Source organism: Capricornis sumatraensis, chromosome 17 (assembly GCF_032405125.1).
Source record: "Capricornis sumatraensis isolate serow.1 chromosome 17, serow.2, whole genome shotgun sequence".
In the NCBI taxonomy this organism is placed as follows: domain Eukaryota; kingdom Metazoa; phylum Chordata; class Mammalia; order Artiodactyla; family Bovidae; genus Capricornis; species Capricornis sumatraensis.
The window spans coordinates 60,870,829-60,891,859 of NC_091085.1; the positions used below are offsets into that span (position 1 = coordinate 60,870,829).

The 21,031-nt window shown below is 38.8% G+C and overlaps 1 protein-coding gene across 2 annotated transcripts in view; it reads left to right on the forward strand.

The window, feature by feature from the left end:
• Positions 1-1,299: 1,299 nt before the first annotated feature.
• Positions 1,300-21,031, forward strand: part of IFT81 (intraflagellar transport 81) — a 98,121-nt gene continuing 78,389 nt past the window's right edge. For both annotated transcript variants that reach the window (XM_068989927.1, XM_068989928.1), the window contains exons 1-8: positions 1,300-1,349; positions 6,467-6,631; positions 7,159-7,262; positions 7,793-7,973; positions 12,676-12,765; positions 15,359-15,424; positions 15,739-15,849; positions 16,884-16,968. In XM_068989927.1, coding sequence (XP_068846028.1) covers positions 6,488-6,631; positions 7,159-7,262; positions 7,793-7,973; positions 12,676-12,765; positions 15,359-15,424; positions 15,739-15,849; positions 16,884-16,968 — 781 coding nt within the window. In that variant the 5' untranslated portion in view covers positions 1,300-1,349; positions 6,467-6,487. The remainder of the gene's footprint in view (positions 1,350-6,466; positions 6,632-7,158; positions 7,263-7,792; positions 7,974-12,675; positions 12,766-15,358; positions 15,425-15,738; positions 15,850-16,883; positions 16,969-21,031) is intronic.

The following is a 21,031-nucleotide window of genomic DNA, read 5'->3' on the forward strand; positions in this document are numbered from 1 at the left end:
GTTTTGCTTTACTTTGTAAGTCTGATGCTAAATCCATAGTTGGTTTCTTCCAAGGTGTTTGAGCAGGCTACTAAGTTTTCAGAGTGTAAGGACTTTCATTTTTTTTTCTTCTTCTTCTCATTTCTTCACTGCTAGCTGACATCACGAAGTACAGTGGTGTCCACTCTGATAGGGGCAGTTCAAAATACCATTCACCGACTAAGTTCTCTCCTTACACCAGTTAGTAAAATCCTAGGGTTCTGCTTCTGTAGACTTCCTGGCCTCCTCTGTAATCTGGGCATTAAGATCTCCTCTCCCCTATCTCATAGAATGTGAACTCCTTGGAAAGGTAAGGAGGACTTTATTCATTTCTGCACGTACCTAAAAATAGGATTTCAGAAACCAAAGAGCCTTAGGCCATTTACTTTTTTTTTTTTTGGTCTCTCTCCATATTAAAGAAATTCTGGAAGAAAAAAATTAATTCCCAATACAGGCTATGTGGCCCAATAATGTGACAAAGAAGCAGAGATCTCTATGATGAATGTGTCTTTTGTTAATCCCACCGGGGACTCTACAATTATTCCATGTATAACCCAATTCGGAGATATTTATGTCAAAAACCTAAATTTGAAGCCCAGGCCAAAAGCTTCCTCAACCCAAATCCTGCTGGCCTTGCCTCAAAGAAGTCATCACCAGATGTTTGGTGAAGGAAGGAGGGAAGGCAGGAAAGAGGGAAAGGGCACAGGAATTTAAAATAGGTTAATAATGAAGAGAGGCTTCCCTGATGCTTCAGGGATAAAGACCCTGCCTGCCAATGAGGAGCGCTGGTTCGATCCCTGGGTCGGGAAGATATCGTGGAGAAGGCGATGGCAACCCACTCCAGGATTCTTGTCTGGGAAATGCCATGGACAGAGCCTGTCCATAGGGTCGCAGTCCATAGGGTTGCAGAGTCCGCAAGACTTATGGACTAAACAACATAATAATAATGAAAAGAGTATTTCGTAAACTGCAAACCGCAGAACATTTGCGAAACTTTATTGCCACCGTTCAGTTCAGTCGCTCAGTCGTGTCCGACTCTTTGCGACCCCATGAATCACCGTAACAACCCCCAATTCTCTAGGCTGTCTGCAGTGGCTCAGAACCTGCGAAACACTTTGAACTTGGGCCCCGCACTCTCCTCCTTTCGCATCCAGAACTTCGGCTTCACTGCGCGCGCCCGCCAAGGGCCTCGCGGAAACGCGCCAACCCTCTCCTCCGGAAGTGACGTGTCCACGGCCTAGCAACCGTTGCCAAGGAGCTCGTCTCTAGGAACCCACTAGAGCCTGGATGCCTCGTGTGGGGGTAAAGTGGTTTCGTGAGGAGAATTTGAGGTAACGGCGCCAAGTCGCGGTCGGAAACTCCCCTGAACCCCGGAATAGGAGAGAACTCCCTCCCCCTTCCCTTCCGCTTTCCAGTGCGGCACCTCCAGAGTGGAGGGGTCGCAGCAGTTAAATCCCCCACTTCGGGGGTCAGCTCCCGCAGTGATCCAGGCGGCTTCCCAGCAAGGTGAACCGTAGGGGAGCCCAGAATAGCCCTCGCGAGGTGCCTGGGTCAGACGTGGGGTCCTCTGTCCCCTCTCCCGACCCCAGGGGCGGGAAGCGGCGGGGGAACTATTTTGGGGAATCTTAGGAGGCTCTTGCCAGCCTGGGACCCGGACAGCGCTGTTTCTGTCCCGAGTTGTGCTAGATAAACGCACGTCCTGGTTTTAATTCTCCCCCACCCTCTCGGGTTCTTAAATGGGTGAGTGCTTGTGAATTAGTGAGGCGGCTTTCCGCTGGAACAGGGAGAGTAATTGCTTTTGCTAATTTTAGAGCGGAGAACCCACTGGGCATAGACAACCTACCTATTCAGTATATCTTTGTCCTTAGTGGGTGACCATCTGAAAGCTGGTGGGCAGCTAGGAGTGAAAATCAACTGGTTTTTTTTCCTCTCCTAGTAACGTTTTATGCGTTTATCCTAGTATTTTGGGTTTTGGAAGGGGAAAAAAAGAATATATGTGTGTATGTGTTATGTTTTATATACTTACAATTTTTACATATATATAATTTCTAAAGAATGAAAAATTGAGTATATCTATGTATGAAGGTTGTGACGTGAACTTTTACTTAAAATACTTTACACAGTGGAAAATTTGCATCTCCAGTGTGGATTTTTATTTCTCTAAAGGTTTTCCTTTTATAGCTTAAAGGAAACCTTAAAATTTTAAACCACATTGTTTTGTTTTTTTTTTTACCATCTTTTGGCTTATTTTTCAAAAATAATATAATCATTTACTCATAATTTTATCATAATTATGAGAAAATGATGACACTTTTATATTTTGATGTTTTCTAAGTATCCAACTCTACCTACCCAATTTAAAAAATCTGTTTCAGAGCAAGATGCATGCAGCTCCAACTAATGTCTTAAGTAAATTAGCATCTCTTCATTTCATGGTTAAAAACCATTAGGGAACACTGAAATATCTTTTTCCTTATTTCTTTTTTTTGGCAGTTCACTGTTAAATTCATTTTTTAAAACTGCTACTCTAAAAAACTGCCAGTCAGCAAATTTCTACCACTTTCCCCCATACTAAGCACATGATGTCTGCATGCAAGAAACACTAGGAGCCATGGTTAAGTTGTTTCAGCCATTAAATAATCAGATAATCAATTTTAAAAAGTTATAATCTTCCTCACTGCCACCTTGTTTAGGCTTATGCTAATTTTCTGGCATTGGGCCTGTGAACAAATTCATTCTAGTGGAAGAAGTCGCTGTTTTATATGCGATATTCAAAGATAGAATTAGGCACAGATCTGTCCTCAGGTGGGCTTCCTGGTGGCTCAGAGGTAAAGAATCAATCTGCCAGTGCAGGAGACTTGAATTTGATCTCTGGGTTGGGAAGATCCCCTGGAGAAGAAAATGTCAACCCACTCTAGTATTCTTGCCTGGGCTTGAACAGGGCTTGAAAAATGGTAAGGTTTTGCACCTCTGGAGATGAGGGAAAGGAAAAACAGCCCTAGGCAGAAAAAGCAGCATTAACTGAAGGCAAAGATGGAAAAACTATGTAGGGAGTAGTGCTTATTTCAGTCAGCTGAAGATTGAAAAGATGCAAGGAAAAGAAATGCAAAAAAGCAAAATGGCTGTCTGAGGAGGCCTTACAAATAGCTGTGAGAAGAAGAGAAGTGAAAAGCAAAGCAGAAAAGGAAAGATATAAACGTCTGAATGCAGGGTTCCAAAGAATAGCAAGGAGAGATAAGAAAGCCTTCCTCAGTGATCAATGCAAAGAAATAGAGAAAAATAACAGAATGGGAAAGACTAGAGATCTCTTCAAGAAAATCAGAGATACCAAGGGAACATTTCATGCAAAGATGGGCTTGATAGAGGACAGAAATGGTATGGACCTAACAGAAGCAGAAGATATTAAGAAGAGGTGGCAAGAATACACGGAAGAACTGTACAAAAAAGATCTTCACGACCAACTTAATCATGATGGTGTGATCACTCATCTAGAGCCAGATATCCTGGAATGTGAAGTCAAGTGGGCCTTAGAAAGCATCACTATGAACAAAGCTAGTGGAGGTGATGGAATTCCAGTTGAGCTATTTCAGATCCTGAAAGATGATGCTGTGAAAGTGCTGCACTCAATATGCCAGCAAACTTAGAAAACTCAGCAGTGGCCACAGGACTGGAAAAGGTCAGTTTTCATTCCAATCCCAAAGAAAGGCAATGCCAAAGAATGCTCAAAATACAGCACAGTTGCACTCATCTCACACTCTAGTAAAGTAATGCTCAAGATTTTCCAAGCCAGGCTTCAGCAGTACATGAACTGTGAACTTTCAGATGTTCAAGCTGGTTTTAGAAAAGGCAGAAGAACCAGAGATCAAATTGCCAACATCTGCTGGATCATGGAAAAAGCAAGAGAGTTCCAGAAAAACATCTATTTCTGCTTTATTGATGATGCCAAAGCCTCTGACTGTGTGGATCACAATAAACTGTGGAAAATTCTGAAAGAGACGGGAATACCAGACCACCTGACCTGCCTCTTGAGAAACCTGTATCCAGGTCAGGAAGCAACAGTTAGAACTGGACATGGAACAACAGACTGGTTCCAAATAGGAAAAGGAGTACATCAAGGCTGTATATTGTCACCCTACTTATTTAACTTCTATGCAGAGTACATCATGAGAAACGCTGGGCTGGAAGAACCACAAGCTGGAATCAAGATTGCTAGGAGAAATATCAATAACCTCAGATATGCAGATGACACCACCCTTATGGCAGAAGGTGAAGAGGAACTCAAAAGCCTCTTGATGAAAGTGAAAGAGGAGAGTGAAAAAGTTGGCTTAAAGCTCAACATTCAGAAAACGAAGATCATGGCATCTGGTCCCATCACTTCATGGGAAATAGATGGGGAAACAGTGTCAGGTTTTATTTTTGGGGGCTCCAAAATCACTGCAGATGGTGATTGCAGCTATGAAATTAAAAGACGCTTACTCCTTGGAAGGAAAGTTATGACCAACCCAGATAGCATATTCAAAAGCAGAGACATTACTTGGCCAGCAAAGGTCTGTCTAGTCAAGGCTATGGTTTTTCCAGTGGTCGTGCATGAATGTGAGAGTTGGACTGTGAAGAAAGCTGAGCACCGAAGAATTGATGCTTTTGTGGTGTTGGAGAAGACTTGCGAGTCCCTTGGACTGCAAGGAGATCCAACCAGTCCATTCTAAAGGAGATCAGCCCTGGGTGTTCTTTGGAAGGACTGATGCTAAAGCTGAAACTCCAATATTTTGGCCACCTCATGCGAAGAGTTGACTCATTGGAAAAGACCCCGATGCTGGGAGGGATTGGGGGCAGGAGGAGAAGGGGACGACAGAGGATGAGATGGCTGGATGGCATCACCGACTCGATGGACATGAGTTTGTGTGGACTCTGGGAGTTGGTGATGGACAGGGAGGCCTGGAGTGCTGCAATTCATAGGGTCGCAAAGAGTCGGACATGACTGAGCTACTGAACTGAACTGAACTGAACTGAAGGTAACAATTTGGAAACAAAACTGAGGAACACTAAATTGAGCTTGGGTTTCCCAGGTGGTGCTAGTGGCAAAGAACCTGCATGTCAGTGCTGGAGAGGAAAGAGATGTAGGTTTGATCCCTGGGTCAGGAGGAACAGAGGAAGGCATGGCAACCCATTCCAGTATACTTGCCTAGAGAATTCCATGGATGGAGGATCCTGGTGGGCTACAGTCCAGAGGATAGCAAAGAGTTGGACACAACTGAAGTGACTTCAGTCAGTTCAGGTCAGTCGCTCAGTTGTGCCCAACTCTTTGCGACCCCATGGATCGCAGGATGCCAGGCTTCCCTGTTCATCAAACTCTCTGAAGCTTGCTCAAACTCATGTCCATCGAGTCAGTGATGCCATCCAACCATCTCATTTTCTGTTGTCCCCTTCTCCTGCCTTCAATCTTTCCCAGCATCAGGGTCTTTTCCAGTGAGTCAATTCTTTACTTCAGGTGGCCCAAGTATTGCAGTTTTAGCATCAGCATCAGTCCTTCCAGTATGTGAAGAGCACATATTGTTTAGTCCCTAAGTCATGTGTGACTCTTTCATGACCCTATGGACCATAGCCCTCTAGGCTCCTCTGTCCATGGGATTTCCCAGGCAAGAAGACTGGAGTGGGTAGCCATTTCCTTCTCCAGGTGATTTTCCCGACCCGGGGATTGAGCCCACATCTCTTGCATTGGCAGGTGGATTCTTTACCACTGAGCTACCTGGGAAGCTCAAAGAAGGCATACCTAAGGCTGAAGTTTGCAACCTCTACCCAGCTTCCCTTGTGGCTTAGCTGGTAAAGAATCCACCTGCAATGCAGGAGACCTGGGTTTGATCCCTGGGTTGGGAAAATCCCCTGGAGAAGGGAAAGGCTACCCACTCCAGTATTCTGGCCTGGAGAATTCCATGGACTATGGAAAGAGTTGGACATGACTGAGCAACTTTCACCCACTCACCCAGCTTCAGTTGGTTGTGGCCATATAGTGGGTCCAGGGTTCCCAGATCTGATTATCTAGAGAATTTGGAAACTTGGATGAATGTGGGATGCTAATTAAAAAAAAAAAGTTGAAGCATGTCTACAGGCTGAGTTTTACCCCTGAGTAAAAGTTGTAGAGCTGAATGGAAGAAATGCTAATGTGGGTGGATTTTATATTCACTTGTCCATGTTAATTCAGATGATTGCTATCAGATGCATATACAAAAACGTGTCATTGAATATTATCAATATGTACTGTAGCATTCCTAATAAAGTCCGCACACTCAACAAAATAACTCTTTTTCACAGCATTTTGTATTCCATGTAGAATACATTCCATGCCTACTTCCTATGAACTTAATACTGACCTTCTGGTGACTGTATTTTGTTAATACAGAATTTTTGTTTCCAACATTGAGGAATTTTTTCCTGTATTTTTACATTGTAGTTTAAATTATAAGACCTAATTATGAGTGATCAAATCAAATTCATCGTGGACAATCTCAATAAGGAACCTTTTAGGAAGAACTATAATTTAATCACATTTGATTCCCTGGAGCCAATGCAACTGTTACAAGTTCTCAATGATGTTCTGGCTGAGATTGACCCAAAGGTAAGAGTTTTCTTTTTCTCTGTGATGAAAAGGGTGGCAAGAAAGCAAGTTTCTGCCACTAAATATCTGTGACTTCGGGGCAAATTATTTAACCTCTCTGGGCCTAGTTTTTCATTCCTATAAAGTGATAGTAGATGATCTTTAAGATTTCTCTACTAGCTCAAAAATTAAATTACCTCCTTGTACCTTACTTAGAAATTATTTGTGCAGTTCCAAACATAAATAGATTTGGTCCCGGAATGAAAATGCTTTTACAAAAGGTTTTATTGTGTTGCAAGTTAGCTCATGTCTCATATACACTGGTCTTTTCCACTGGAGACTTTCTTAAGCTTGGCATTCTTAGTATGAATCCTGATCTAGCTTGTATGTACCCTCCCTTGGAATCTGGAAGCCTCCATACTTAATCTGTTTTATGAAGAGACCATTGTGACTGTTATGTTCTAGTAGGACAATTTTGTCAGTGAGTTTCAATATTGTACTTTGCTATATTTGCATAATAACATTTTTTCAATTTCTTTATTTATTAGCAAGTTGTTGATATCAGAGAGGAGATGCCAGAGCAAACAGCCAAAAGGATGTTGAGCCTTCTTGGTATTCTTAAATACAAACCTCCAGGAAATGCCGCAGACATGTAAGAAGCTGACCAAGTGTTGCTTTCTTAGAGCTGTACTTTAATATCTAAACCTTCATAGTCAGTCTTTCTGGCAATATTTGTTTTCCCTAAGACAGTGGCCTCATGAAATCACTGAATTTCAAAATAATCTTGGTTTTTAATGTTATTTTGTCATGTAGGAGTCTTAAGTGAGTCAGTTCTTTTTCTTAATCAAAAAAGTCAGGCAAATCCATGTTTCTATTTAATCATTTATCTGCCATCCTATACAAAAGCTATAATTTAAACCTGTCCAGTCAGTGAAGTGAAGTATTAGGGCTGACCGGTTAATGGTTCCAAAATAACCTCCTCATATATTCCAGTGATGTATTAAGGGACTAATTTTATGATTATTGTCAATGTGCAGACTTACTTTAGAATAGCCTTGGTTTTATCTTTTTAAAATAGTTATGGAAAAGTGTAAATTGGATTTGAGCAAATGTTAACTCTTTTTAAGGTTTACTTTTAAGCCTCTGTGTGTGTGTGTGTGTGTGTTTATTTTCTTTTTATAGGAGTACCTTTCGTCAGGGTCTGGTGATTGGAAGTAAACCTGTAATTTACCCAGTGCTCCACTGGCTTCTTCAGAGAACTAATGAACTGAAGAAAAGGGCATATTTAGCTCGTTTTTTAATAAAACTTGAGGTACCAAGTGAGTTTCTCCAGGATGAAACTGTGGCTGATACCAATAAACAGGTATACAATATATAAATGGTATTTTTAAGCTATATGTAATGGGTTTCAAATATATATTAATCTCACTTTAGTTTATTTGCTGTTTCTGTATTTACATTGGAACCAAAAGGATAAATTGTTATCAATAATTTTCGCCTGTAATCACTCTATGAAAATATTGACTTCTGAACGCCAGTACCTTTTTGGTGATAGAGTATGTGGATAGAAAAAATCCTGAAATTAGGATTTTAAAGTAATTTATTACTTAGGAATTGTGCATAGTTAAATGAACTTTTTGACCAACTCAGTACCATGAGGGTGGGGGTTCAATAAAGGGCATGTGGACTTTCTTTGTACTGTTTCTTACAACTGAATCTGCCATTACCTCAAAAATTTAACGGAATTTTTAAAATGTCCTTGAACGAGTAAACACATGTGGATTTTTTAAAAAAAGAATTGTGGGTAGATAGGATCCTGGGCTTGGAACTGCGGAATACTTTGTTAATTAGTTAGATGACTATATAATTTGTCATCCAAATTAGAGAGGAGGGTGGTTATCATAATAATTACACCAGAGCAAAAGGTATAAATTGGCACTATACCAGGTGAATTGGGACTTGTGAGCACCTTCAAAAATTGTGTGTAGGCAAAGAAGCCAGGGTTATGATCTCAAAGGATGTCCTAATCAGGCAGAAGGTAGAGAAAGAACCAGGAATTTGCAATTTCAGTGTACTTTCCTCACCAGAGTTTTGATGTGATATTGGGTTTCTGGCCTTAAGACATTAAAGCTCTTAACTATACAGGATTTTGGCTGGTCTGGCTCCTGGTCCTGGGATTTCAAAGCATGTTGCTGATTGAAGACTGTCTAAACCACTCTATGGAAATAGACTATGGAAGTTAGAGAATTTAGGCTTGAGATTGCAGAGAACTTTGATTTAAAAGAAAAAATTTGCTTCTCTTTAGCATTTGTATTTTGTTTTATAGTAGGTTTTTAGACCAATTTGTGCCAGTTTGTTGTGAATTTTAATAGTTTGTCAATCTGTCTCTTCCAGTAGATTTATGAGATCTCTAAGGACAGGTATCATGTCTTATCCATCTTTGTTTTCCTCCAGGATTTTGTAGGGTTGCTTCTGTATGATATGGCTCAAAATTTGGTTAAATTGAAACAATCTACTAAATGTTTTTTATCCATATATTTTGTTATTTTGGGTAGCCATGACAGTAACTCAAAATAGAGTCAGTATTGATCTCTTAAGACATTTCAAGGGTTGAAAGTTTTATGCACATAATTATGTCAAATAATACAGTAGACACCTTGAGAAAGCACAGCACCATTGCAGCCCCTACCTTTGAAGGCTTTACGCAATGTAAGTAGTAGACAGTGTACACGTGAACTATTTTCTCCTCCCTACACTCCGCTATCAATAAATTTGATAGAAACTAATTCCTCTGAAGGAAGTTTATTAATAGTTTTTATCAAACATGCCAAACTAATTATTAATGGAAGAATTAATAATACTAAAGACATATTTGTTCTTGAAGCATGTTTGAAGTATATATATGAAATGATTTACATGTTTAGCCAGTCTTTTAGCGGAGAACCTAATAAAAAATTCACATTGTCTTTCTAAATGAAGAGTTTTAGAACAATTGATTTATAGACTTGCAGAATATATGTCAAGAAAAAAATATTAATTTTGTCATTATCCACAAAAAAAAACCTATTTTAAAAAATTTTGGGGTAAAAGATGTGACATTTTTCATTCCTTTAACTGCTTTTTTATTGAACACCTGTATCGGTTAAGTACTATGCTAGGCCCTAGGGATATAGAAGCCTCCACAAGTAATATGATTCTTGTCCTCCTGACTGTCAGTGTCCAAAGGTGGAGACAGATAGTTCAGTTGCTCAGCTGTGTCCAACTCTTTGCGACCCCATGAATCGCAGCACGCCAGGCCTCCCTGTCCATCACCAACTCGCGGAGTTCACCCAAACTCATGTCCATTGAGTCGGTGATGCCATCTAGCCATTCACCCTCTGTCATCCCCTTCTCCTCCTGCCCTCAATCCCTCCCAGCATCAGGGTCTTTTCCAGTGAGTCAACTCTGCATGAGGTGGCCAAGTACTGGAGTTTCAGCTTTAGCATCATTCCTTCTAAAGAACACCCAGGGCTGATCTCCTTTAGAATGGACTGGTTGGATCTCCTTGCAGTCCAAGGGACTCGCAAGAGTCTTCTCCAACACCACAGTTCAAAAGCATCAATTCTTCGGTCCTCAGCTTTCTTCACAGTCCAACTCTCACATCCATACATGACCACTGGAAAAACCATAGCCTTGACTAGACGGACCTTTGTTGGCCAAGTAATGTCTCTGCTTTTGAATATGCTGTCTAGATTGGTCATAACTTTCCTTCCAAGGAGTAAGCGTCTTTTAATTTCATAGCTGCAATCACCATCTGCAGTGATTTTGGAGCCCCCAAAAATAAAACCTGACACTGTTTCCCCATCTATTTCCCATGAAGTGATGGGACCAGATGCCATGATCTTCGTTTTCTGAATGTTGAGCTTTAAGCCAACTTTTTCACTCTCCTCTTTCACTTTCATCAAGAGGCTTTTGAGTTCCTCTTCACCTTCTGCCATAAGGGTGGTGTCATCTGCATATCTGAGGTTATTGATATTTCTCCTAGCAATCTTGATTCCAGCTTGTGGTTCTTCCAGCCCAGCGTTTCTCATGATGTACTCTGCATAGAAGTTAAATAAGTAGGGTGACAATATACAGCCTTGATGTACTCCTTTTCCTATTTGGAACCAGTCTGTTGTTCCATGTCCAGTTCTAACTGTTGCTTCCTGACCTGGATACAGGTTTCTCAAGAGGCAGGTCAGGTGGTCTGGTATTCCCATCTCTTTCAGAATTTTCCACAGTTTGTTGTGATCCACACAGTCAGAGGCTTTGGCATCATCAATAAAGCAGAAATAGATGTTTTTCTGGAACTCTCTTGCTTTTTCCATGATCCAGCAGATGTTGGCAATTTGATCTCTGGTTCCTCTGCCTTTTCTAAGACCAGCTTGAACATCAGTAAGTTCATGGGTCACATATTGCTGAAGCCTGGCTTGGAAAATCTTGAGCATTACTTTACTAGAGTGTGAGATGAGTGCAACTGTGCTGTATTTTGAGCATTCTTTGGCATTGCCTTTCTTTGGGATTGGAATGAAAACTGACCTTTTCCAGTCCTGTGGCCACTGCTGAGTTTTCTAAATTTGCTGGCATATTGAGTGCAGCACTTTCACAGCATCATCTTTCAGGATCTGAAATAGCTCAACTGGAATTCCATCACCTCCACTAGCTTTGTTCATAGTGATGCTTTCTAAGGCCCACTTGACTTCACATTCCAGGATGTCTGGCTCTAGGTGAGTGATCACAATAACGTGATTATCTTGGTCGTGAAGATCTTTTTTGTACAGTTCTTCTGTGTATTCTTGCCACCTCTTCTTAATATCTTCTGCTTCTGTTAGGTCCATACCATTTCTGTCCTCTATTGAGTCCATCTTTGCATGAAATGTTCCCTTGGTGTCTCTAATTGTCTTGAAGAGATCTCTAGTCTTTCCCATTCTGTTGTTTTCCTCTATTTCTTTGCATTGATCATCGAGGAAGGCTTTCTTATCTCTCCTTGCTATTCTTTGGAACCCTGCATTCAGATGCTTATATCTTTCCTTTTCTCCTTTGCTTTTTGCTTCTCTTCTTCTCACAGCTATTTGTAAGGCCTCCTCAGACAGCCATTTTGCTTTTTTGCATTTCTTTTCCATGGGGATGGTCTTGATCCCTGTCTCCTGTATAATGTCACGAACCTCCGTCCATAGTTCATCAGGCACTCTATCTATCAAATCTAGTCCCTTAAATCTGTTTCTCACTTCCACTGTATGAAGTGAAGTGAAGTCGCTCAGTTGTGTCTGACTCTTTGTGACCCCGTGGGCTGTAGCCTGCCAGGCTCCTCTGTCCATGGGATTCTCCAGGCAAGAATACTGAAGTGGGTTGCCATTTCCTTCTCCAGGGAATCTTCCCAACCCAGGGATCGAACCCAGGTCTCCTGCATTGCAGGCAGACACTTTATCCTCTGAGCCACCAGGGAAGATACCCCTCCACTGTATAATCATAAGGAATTTGATTTATGTCATATTTGAATGGTCTAGTGGTTTTCCCTACTTTCTTCAATTTAAGTCTGAATAAGGAGTTCATGATCTGAACCATAATCAAATCAGATAAGTAACTAGCAATTACAAGTTTATATGATATTTACTCTGATATCATGGTACTCATATAGAATAGGTACAGGGCTAAAGAAGGCTTCTTTGGGGACACTGAGATCTGAAGGATGAGTAAGTTATCCAGGAAAGGGATGATGGAGTCATAGAGTATTGTTCTCAGACAGAATAAGGTGTGTAAAGTGAAGGTGGATGGAATAGGGTGTGTAAAGTGAAAGTGGACTATACCAGGAATTTAAAGAAGGTCAACATAGCTGGCATATGGAGTGTTGGTTAGGAAAGTAATCAGGGAAGTCTTTAGAGGGCAGATTATATACACCAACATTTTTGTGTCCTGTATGAATATTTAAGGATATATTTTAATGGTGTTCTATACTGATTAAATAATGACTATAAGTTAATAGATGACCTGATTAAGGAAACCTACTGGATCTAGTCAGTTTATAATTTTTTAACTTGTTCTTTTAGTATGAAGATTTGATGGAAGCCTTTAAAACTTTGCATAAAGAATGTGAGCAGCTCAAGACATCTGGATTTTCTACAGCAGAAATAAGAAGGGTAAAGAAAAAACAATAATGATTTTGGTGGGGATTTGAATTAAATTCAGAATGTCTTAAGACTATAGAAACTAATGATAGCAAATGGCAAATTTTCTTTTGTAGGACCTTTGCTGATTCTTTGCTGATTCTTTACCGAAGAAATTAATGAGGCCAGGGTTAACTCACAGTTAATTCTTATGTACTGTTGTTATATAGAGCACTTTGTTGTTGTTCAGTCACTAAGTCATGTCCGACTTTTTTGCAACCCCATGGACCAGAGCCCACCAGGCTCCTCTGTGCATGGGATTTCCCAGGCAAGAATACTGGAGTGGATTACCATGTCCTCTTCCTGGGGATCTTCCCGATCCACAGATCAAACCCAAGTCTCCTGCATTGGCAGGCAGATTCTTTACTACTGAGCCACCAGGGAAGCCTGTATAGATCACTACCATGGATTAAAAGTAATTATGTTTTGGGTCTTCATCTAATATATATGTGTACACACACACACACATATATATATAAAGTCTATGTCATAGAAAAAAGAAAAACAGAAGGAAAAAAATCTAATTGTTAACATTTGTTGCACTATATCCTTTCAGATTTTGTGTATGTGTGTGTGTGTGTATGTATGTATGTATTTGGGATCACACTATACATAATTATTTGTATCTTGTTTTTTTAATCATTGCATTGTGAATATATTCCCATTGTTATCTTTCTACAATGTGATTTTCAATGAGTAAATAGTATTCTATTTACTATATTCTATTCTATATTCTAAAACTATGGATAGTTTTACAGTTTTTGGTGTTTTCATAATTTGCTATTATAGATAATGCTATAATTATCTTCTACATAAATTTATTTGGGGCTATCTGTGATTGTTTCCTTAGAATAAATTTCTAGAAGTAGAAAGCATATAAGGATTTTTGTGTCTTTCTTGATGCATGTTATTTAGTGTTCTCCAAAAAATATTTTTGAACTCTCACCAGACATATAAGTTCTTTCTCTAAAAAATTGCTAATTCTCGCTTTCTTGAATTTTATATTTTTAGAAATAACATCTTTATTTTCTCAAACAAGAATCATTAGAAGTTGCTTCCTCAGGGAGGCCCTTCCCTGATTCTCTAGATGGATTAGTTCACCTCAATTCTTTTTGTTTTGTAACACTCATTGTACTTACAATTATTTTAATGTCTGTCTTTCCAGACATTTTAAACTCTGTGAGGGCGAGGACCATGTCTATATATCTTATTTACCACAATATCCCCAGTGTCTATCCCCAGTCCCCTGCATGTAATAGGTCTCCAATAAGAGTTTATTGAATGTATTAGAAATGAAAGATGAAGTCACATCTAATAGAAAAGAAAGACCCATAAGTAGATACTTATCACAAAGTATGGAATAAGGGTGATAGATACCCATCTACTGTTCCTCCATTATGCCATGTTAGTAACCAGAAATGATAAAATAACCTAGAGTCTGTGATTTTAATTTTATTAATTATTACCGGAGTGTTTTTGAATATATTCTTTGTAAGGAAATACAATTAAGCAAAAAATAGAAACTAATTCACTTAAAATCCCCTGCTCTTGTGGTAACTTTTACTGCTATTTTAGTGAATATATGTAAATCTTTTTCTTGGTATTGTATTATATATAAAGGTCATAGTCTGCTTTCGAGTAATGCTGTATCATGACTTCTTCTCATGTTATCCAACATTCTTCTGAATAATTTTTAGTAACTTTCATTGTGTTGTGCCATAATTCACTTAATAATCCTTAGACATTTGGGTCAGTTCCAAATTTTAGATACAATTAGCATCTATGAGAATCCTTATAGATTCCCATGGGTAAAATTACTGATCCAGAAGGTATGCACATTTATTTTAAGACTTTTGAAATTATTCTTCTGTACAATACCACCAATAGTAACAGTCCCTGTTTCCCCAGATCCTGGCAATACTGACCACCATGTGTATTTTTCCTTTCATTATTACTGTGAGAGTTAGCCTGTTAGTTTTTGGGGTTTAGCAAGGATTTTTTTGCTTGTTTTGTTTTCACTAGAAAATATTGTGGAGCTGGTGGAAAAATTTTTTTGAGATCTTTTATTTTTAGAAAGGAAATTGGTTAATTGGCAAAACCAGACACAAATTTATATATTGAAAACACCATAGCCTTAAAAATAATTTTACTGGAAAACTGACAGAATATAAAGTTTGGTGTTTAACAGAGCAGGTGGGATGTCAGCAGCTGTTCACGTTTTTAGACCTGCACACTATCCATTATAAAAGATTTTTGAAAAATCGTGTGTCCATATTGGAATTAGAACACAAATGGGCTGCTTGGCAGCTTCACCTTACTATTTTATAACCTGTTGCCTTTCTAAATGAATACCAAGCTACCAAATAAATTACTCTGGATAAAGAACCCTGGAGAGGAAGGTTGGGTGGTAGATAGAAATGCACTTCTTCCAAAAGAGGATCTTTGTTTCTTAATGCTCTGGTTATAAGTGATGGAAGTGCTAAATGTGTAGTCATATAAAAACCTTATCTGAATTCTACAGACAAAGAATATTTTTCCTTATAATGTCTTCTTGACTGCTTTTTAGGATATCAGTGCAATGGAGGAAGAAAAGGATCAGCTTATTAAGAGAGTTGAACGTTTGAAGAAAAGGGTAAGGCAAGAATTAGCACTGTAAAACTTTGACCCTCAGTCCCAAGAACTTGCAAAGAATTAGGAATTGCAAGTAAAGATTAAGCAAGGCATAAGTGTACATCTGAAGAGGGAGTCAAATAATATGAACAGAAAGGGAATCTCCCTAGGCAGCAGCCCAAGGCTTTCAAGGACCTGGAGTGTGAAACTTTAGTGTCATCTCTAGGGAATGCTGTTTACCAAAAGGAAATGATAAGTGAATGTCTGAGTCACGTGACATGCTAATGTCTCTCTTAAATCTGACAGTAACATATACTACTTATTCCCTTACTGTAGGTGGAGACAGTTCAGAATCATCAGAGGATGCTGAAAATAGCAAGGCAACTTCGAGTTGAGAAAGAGAGAGAAGAATTTCTTGCACAACAGAAACAGGAACAAAAAAATCAGGTACCCACATGCAAGTTTATATGGTCATGATGAAAGAAATAGTTCCTTCTGACCATTCAGCTGTTACGAGGAAGATTTTTAGAATTGAGGATGTTCATGTTTCCCTTTGTTAACATAATGAAATACTCTTTTTAAGAGTATTGCGTGGTACCAACAGCAAAAACAAAACCATGTTTTGGGTTTCTATTCTTCATGCATATCTATGCACTGTCTCTTGGGCCGTGCTTAACTCATGTTGTTCCAGCATTACAGAATATCCATTGTAATGTAAAGCGGTAAGATTAACTGTTAATAGAACTTCTAGAATCTCTAAAAGGTGTCTTTAAGATTCAGACTGTATGAGAATGTCTATTTTATTCCACGAATCATGGTATTTTTTATGTTTTACTCCAGTGGCAAATAAGCAAATCATGAAAAGACTCAAAAATCACACATACTCCACATTTTTAGATTTTGCCTTAAAGAAAAAAATAATTTGGCCAGAAAGTATTTCTTTTATTTTATTAAAAATCTATCTTAAAACTGAGTGGACTTGTGTATTAGAATGATATTTCAAATCAGCGTCATTTCCTACTAAATGGGCAGTTTAGGTTTTTGGCTCTTCTGGAACTTGGCTTGGCTTCATAATATTAGTGCAGTAAGCTGCATTTGCCCGTGCCCTGAATGGTTACTTAGCTTCACTTTCTGATTCTCAAACATCATTTCTGAGAATGTTAGCATTTCTTGGAATTAAGAAAACCATGTTTTAACAGAAAAGCCTAGTACAAATATTTCTTTAACATGCATTTTTCCTTGATCACCAAATTCAACAAATAACTAAAGAAAACATTTCCGAAAGCTTTTTTTTTTTTAAAGTTTTACTTGAAAATGTATTGAGCAAACCAGTTACATTTTTGGCTTAGCTTAGTAATTTCTTAGTTATTATTTATTTCCTTTATAAGAATTATGTAGAACTTGTATTTTTCATTGCTTGTCTATATAAATGGTAGGTTTCAGCAGAATAAGCAAGTGATAGATGTAATTGTATTTTAAAGCTATTTCATGCAGTGCAGAGACTGCAAAGAATACAAAACCAGCTGAAAAGTATGCGACATGCAGCAGCAGATGCGACACCTGAAAGTAAGTGGAAATTGCTGTGTGATATAGGTGATCATATTAGTGAGAATATTAGTTTAAATCAGTAGTCTTCCTTACTAATGGGAACTGATGATTGTCAAGCAATAGGTCAGCATTTTGGGGCATCATTTCCTAGCTAGTAAGTGACAGCCTGGTGAAGACATCCTGAAGTGTTCACCTATGGTCTTTTAATTCCCTTTCAGTGTTTTGTCAGAGAGGGAAGGTAGTGGAAACCATGGTGGAGGGAGGTTCTCTGGTGTGTGAATGTGTAAAATACTTAGAATGGACGCTATGAAAAAGTTGGACAGAAAAAGTGTAAATATCATTTTACTGCCAGGGCTATAAAGAAAAAGAATAAAATGCTAGATCCTTAAAACTGAGTGCTTTTCGTATTTTGGGTTGTGCCAATGAAATGGCTATCTCTGGCTCTGTTATCACATTAGCTTTACATAGAGGATGGATGGCAGGAGAAGGAGGGGGCAACAGAGGATGAAATGGGTGGATGGCATCATCGACTTAATGAACATGATGAGACTGAGCAAACTCTGGGAGATAGTGAAGGACAGGGAAGCCTGGCGTGCTGCAGTCCATGGGGTTGCAAAGAGTTGGACATGACAGCGACTGAACAGCAATCCCAGATTATACCCCCAGCCCATCCTAGGCATTTTTAAGATGTTTTTGTTCATCAGAAGGGAGATGATGTAAACTGAAAGAGCAGTAAAAAATTCTCATTTGTACTGGAGAAATATTTCAATGTAAATATCCAGCTCTTGGAGGATATTTTTCAAGTGTTCTAGGAAACATTATACTCTAATATATAATACATAGAATGACTATAATAAAAAAGACAGTCAATAACAAGTGTTGACAAGGTTGTGAAAAAATTGGAACCTGCATATAGTGCTGGTAGAAATGTAAAATGATTCATCTACTTTGGGAAACAGTTCAGCAGTTCCTCGAAATGTTAAACCTAGAGTTACCATATGATTCAGCAATTTTATTCCTGGATATCTACCCAAAAGAGTAGAAAACATGTCCACAGAAAAACTTGTACACGCATGTTCATAGCAGCATTGTTTATAATGTTGCTAAGTCATGTCTGACTCTTTGCAGCTCTGTGGGCTGCAGCACACCAGGCTTCCCTGTCCTTTGCTTTCTCCCGGAGTTTGCTTGAATTCATATCCATTGAATCAGTGATGCTCTCTAACCGTCTCATCCTCTGCTGCTCTTCCTTCTCCTCTTGCCTTCAATCTTTGCCAGCATCAGGGTCTTTTCATAATAGCCAAAATATAAAGACAATATCAATGTCCCTAAACTGATGAATGAATAAACAAATTATAGCATAACCATACAGTGGAATTTTATTCAACAATAAAAGGAATGAAGTATTGATACATGCTACGATATGGATGAACTCCCAAATCATCCTAAGTGAAACAAAGACAACTTATTATGTGATCCCATTTGTATGAGATTTCCAGAATAAGCAAATACATAGAGACAGAAATCAATGATGAGTGCCTAGGGTTGGGAAATTATAGGCGAGGACAACTGTGTTGGTTGGTGGGTGAGTGATGGGGGATAGGAGACTGCTAGTGGGTATAGAGGCTTCTTTTGAAACTTGATTAAAATGGTATAAAATTGATTGTGGTAGTCATACAGTTCTGTGAATATACTAAAAGCCATTGAACCGTATGCTTTAAGTAGATGAATTTTATGGCTATATGGTAAATTATATCTCAATAAATCTGTTAAAGAGATAATACAGTACTTCCTTGATTCTAGACACATGATCTTTAACATTTTAATTGTTTTTGCAGTTGGGGTATATCTTGCACTTTATGTGTACATTTCATATGGTATTTGTTAATTTAGTTGATGTCTTATAATTAATAGCATCTTAAAATCAAAGAAATATGACACATTTAATTAATATTTAAGAAACCACAATAGTATTCCCCATAAAATGTATGGTTAATACATGTGAATTAATGACTTTCCATAGAATCTCTTGGGCTTCCTTGGTAGCTCAGATGGTAAAGAATCTGCCTGTAATACAGGAGTTTTGATCCCTGGATCCCTGGATTGGGAAGATCACCAGGAGAAGGCAGTGGCTACCCACTCCAATATTATTGTCTGGAGAATTCCATGGACAGAGGAGCCTGGTGGGCTACAGTCCATGGGGTTGCAAAGAGTCAGACACCACTGAGTTGTTTAACTGTATGAAATCTCTCACTCCTCTCAGTCATAAATTCAGCTTCAAGCAATACCTGGAAGTTGCTGTGCATGTAGTTGTTGGCATCATTTGATTCTTTATTCACTAGGTTTTCACTTTTTAGGAGAATGTTTAAGACAAAAGAAAATAATTTTTAGTGCTTTTTTACTCCTTAGTAGAATATACAGTATAACTTTTTAGTATATGTTCTCTGGATTTGATGTAGGTTCCTTCACATCTTTAGTGTAAAAAATTAAGGTAAATCTTCAAAAGAAATTCATTAAATTATACACATTTAAAAATGAATATCAACAAGAAATTTGTTTGCATAGGTCTATCTTTGCTAAGAAATTCTTAGAACTTACCATTAATAGTGAATTTTTGAAAATGAAAGTAATGTGTAGAAGAATTGAAAGATTTAGTAAGCAGAAAAATAACTTATTGATCAGCACAGTTTACTACAATTTAAAATGTTAGCCTGAACATGTGTTTCTTCAGTGTCTGTTATCCTCAATTTTATTAGGTTAAATATTTCTTGCTATTATGGCTTCATTCTGGTAACTAAGAATATCCAAAGGTATTTATAGTGTTAGTAATATTTCATTTTTTATTTAAGCAGATAGACTTTATTTTGCTTTGGCTTTATAGACTAAATAGAATTTTGAGGTCAGGAAATACATATTTAGTAATAAAATGGACAAATAAAATTTGTTCTCTTTGAGGCATCTCTTGAGATGGTTTAGTAGATCCTGCTAAATAATAAAATCAGTTGTATTGCTAAGTAGTAATAGAAATAATTGGCTCAGAACCAGTCCATTAATTCAGTGTTTATTGAACATCTGCTCCATGTCAGGTACTGTGCTAAGTACTGGGAATAGAAAGGAAAGCTATTTCTATTAAAGTGCTCACAGGCTAATGGTGAAATGACAAGCAGTAGACAGTGATAATGCAGCATGACAAATAAACTGATGGACCCCAGCTTCGATGAAAACAAAGAGGCAAAGAGCACCAAACTCCAGCACATTTGTTAGTTGCTCAGTCATGCCCGACTCTTTGCAACCGCATGGACTGTAACCCGCCAGGCTCCTCTGTTCATGGAATTGTCTGGACAAGAATACTGGCATGGGTTGCCATGCCCTCCTCCAGGGGATCTTCCCAACCCAGGGATTGAACCTGGGTCTCCCGCATTGCAGGCATTGCAGACAGATTCTTTACCGTCTGAGCTACTCTAACACAGTCAAATGGCTTCCTGGAGGTGTGGTGATTGAGTAACTTAATGCTGCAGAGGTGGAGGAATGGAAGACATTCCATGCTAAAGCACAGTGACTGAAAGAACAATGCACTGGGCTGAGCAGATGATGGAGGAAGTAGAGATAAAAGGTCAGGCTTCTTCTGACTGCTTGTCTTTGGAAAGAAGGCAAGGGAGGGAGTGTGGGAATGATTGAGAAATCTAGGCATAGACTGAGGGATGGTAGTGGTGTAGTGGTGTTTACTGAAGAGTCAGTCAGACCAAGGAAGATGTGAAGATTCGGGAGGAAAAGGTGAGAACTGGTAGCAATCTTTCCTGTGTGCTCCCATTGTATCCCAGCTATTTCACTGAATGTTCTACAGCAGTTACCATAACATGTTAATTGTTGGCATACCTGACTAGCTAACTCCGGGCTAGTCATGAAGTCATAATTATTCTATTTTCAGGCCTTAGCACACAGATTTGCACAGTAAGGATTTAGTAAATAATCTTAAACAGTTGGGAGGAGGAAGTAGAGACCCTAACCCTGCATAGGAAGAAAATTATCTTTTCCACAGGTAGCAGGGGAATCAAAGAAGAAAAAACTGCTAAAAATACTGAAA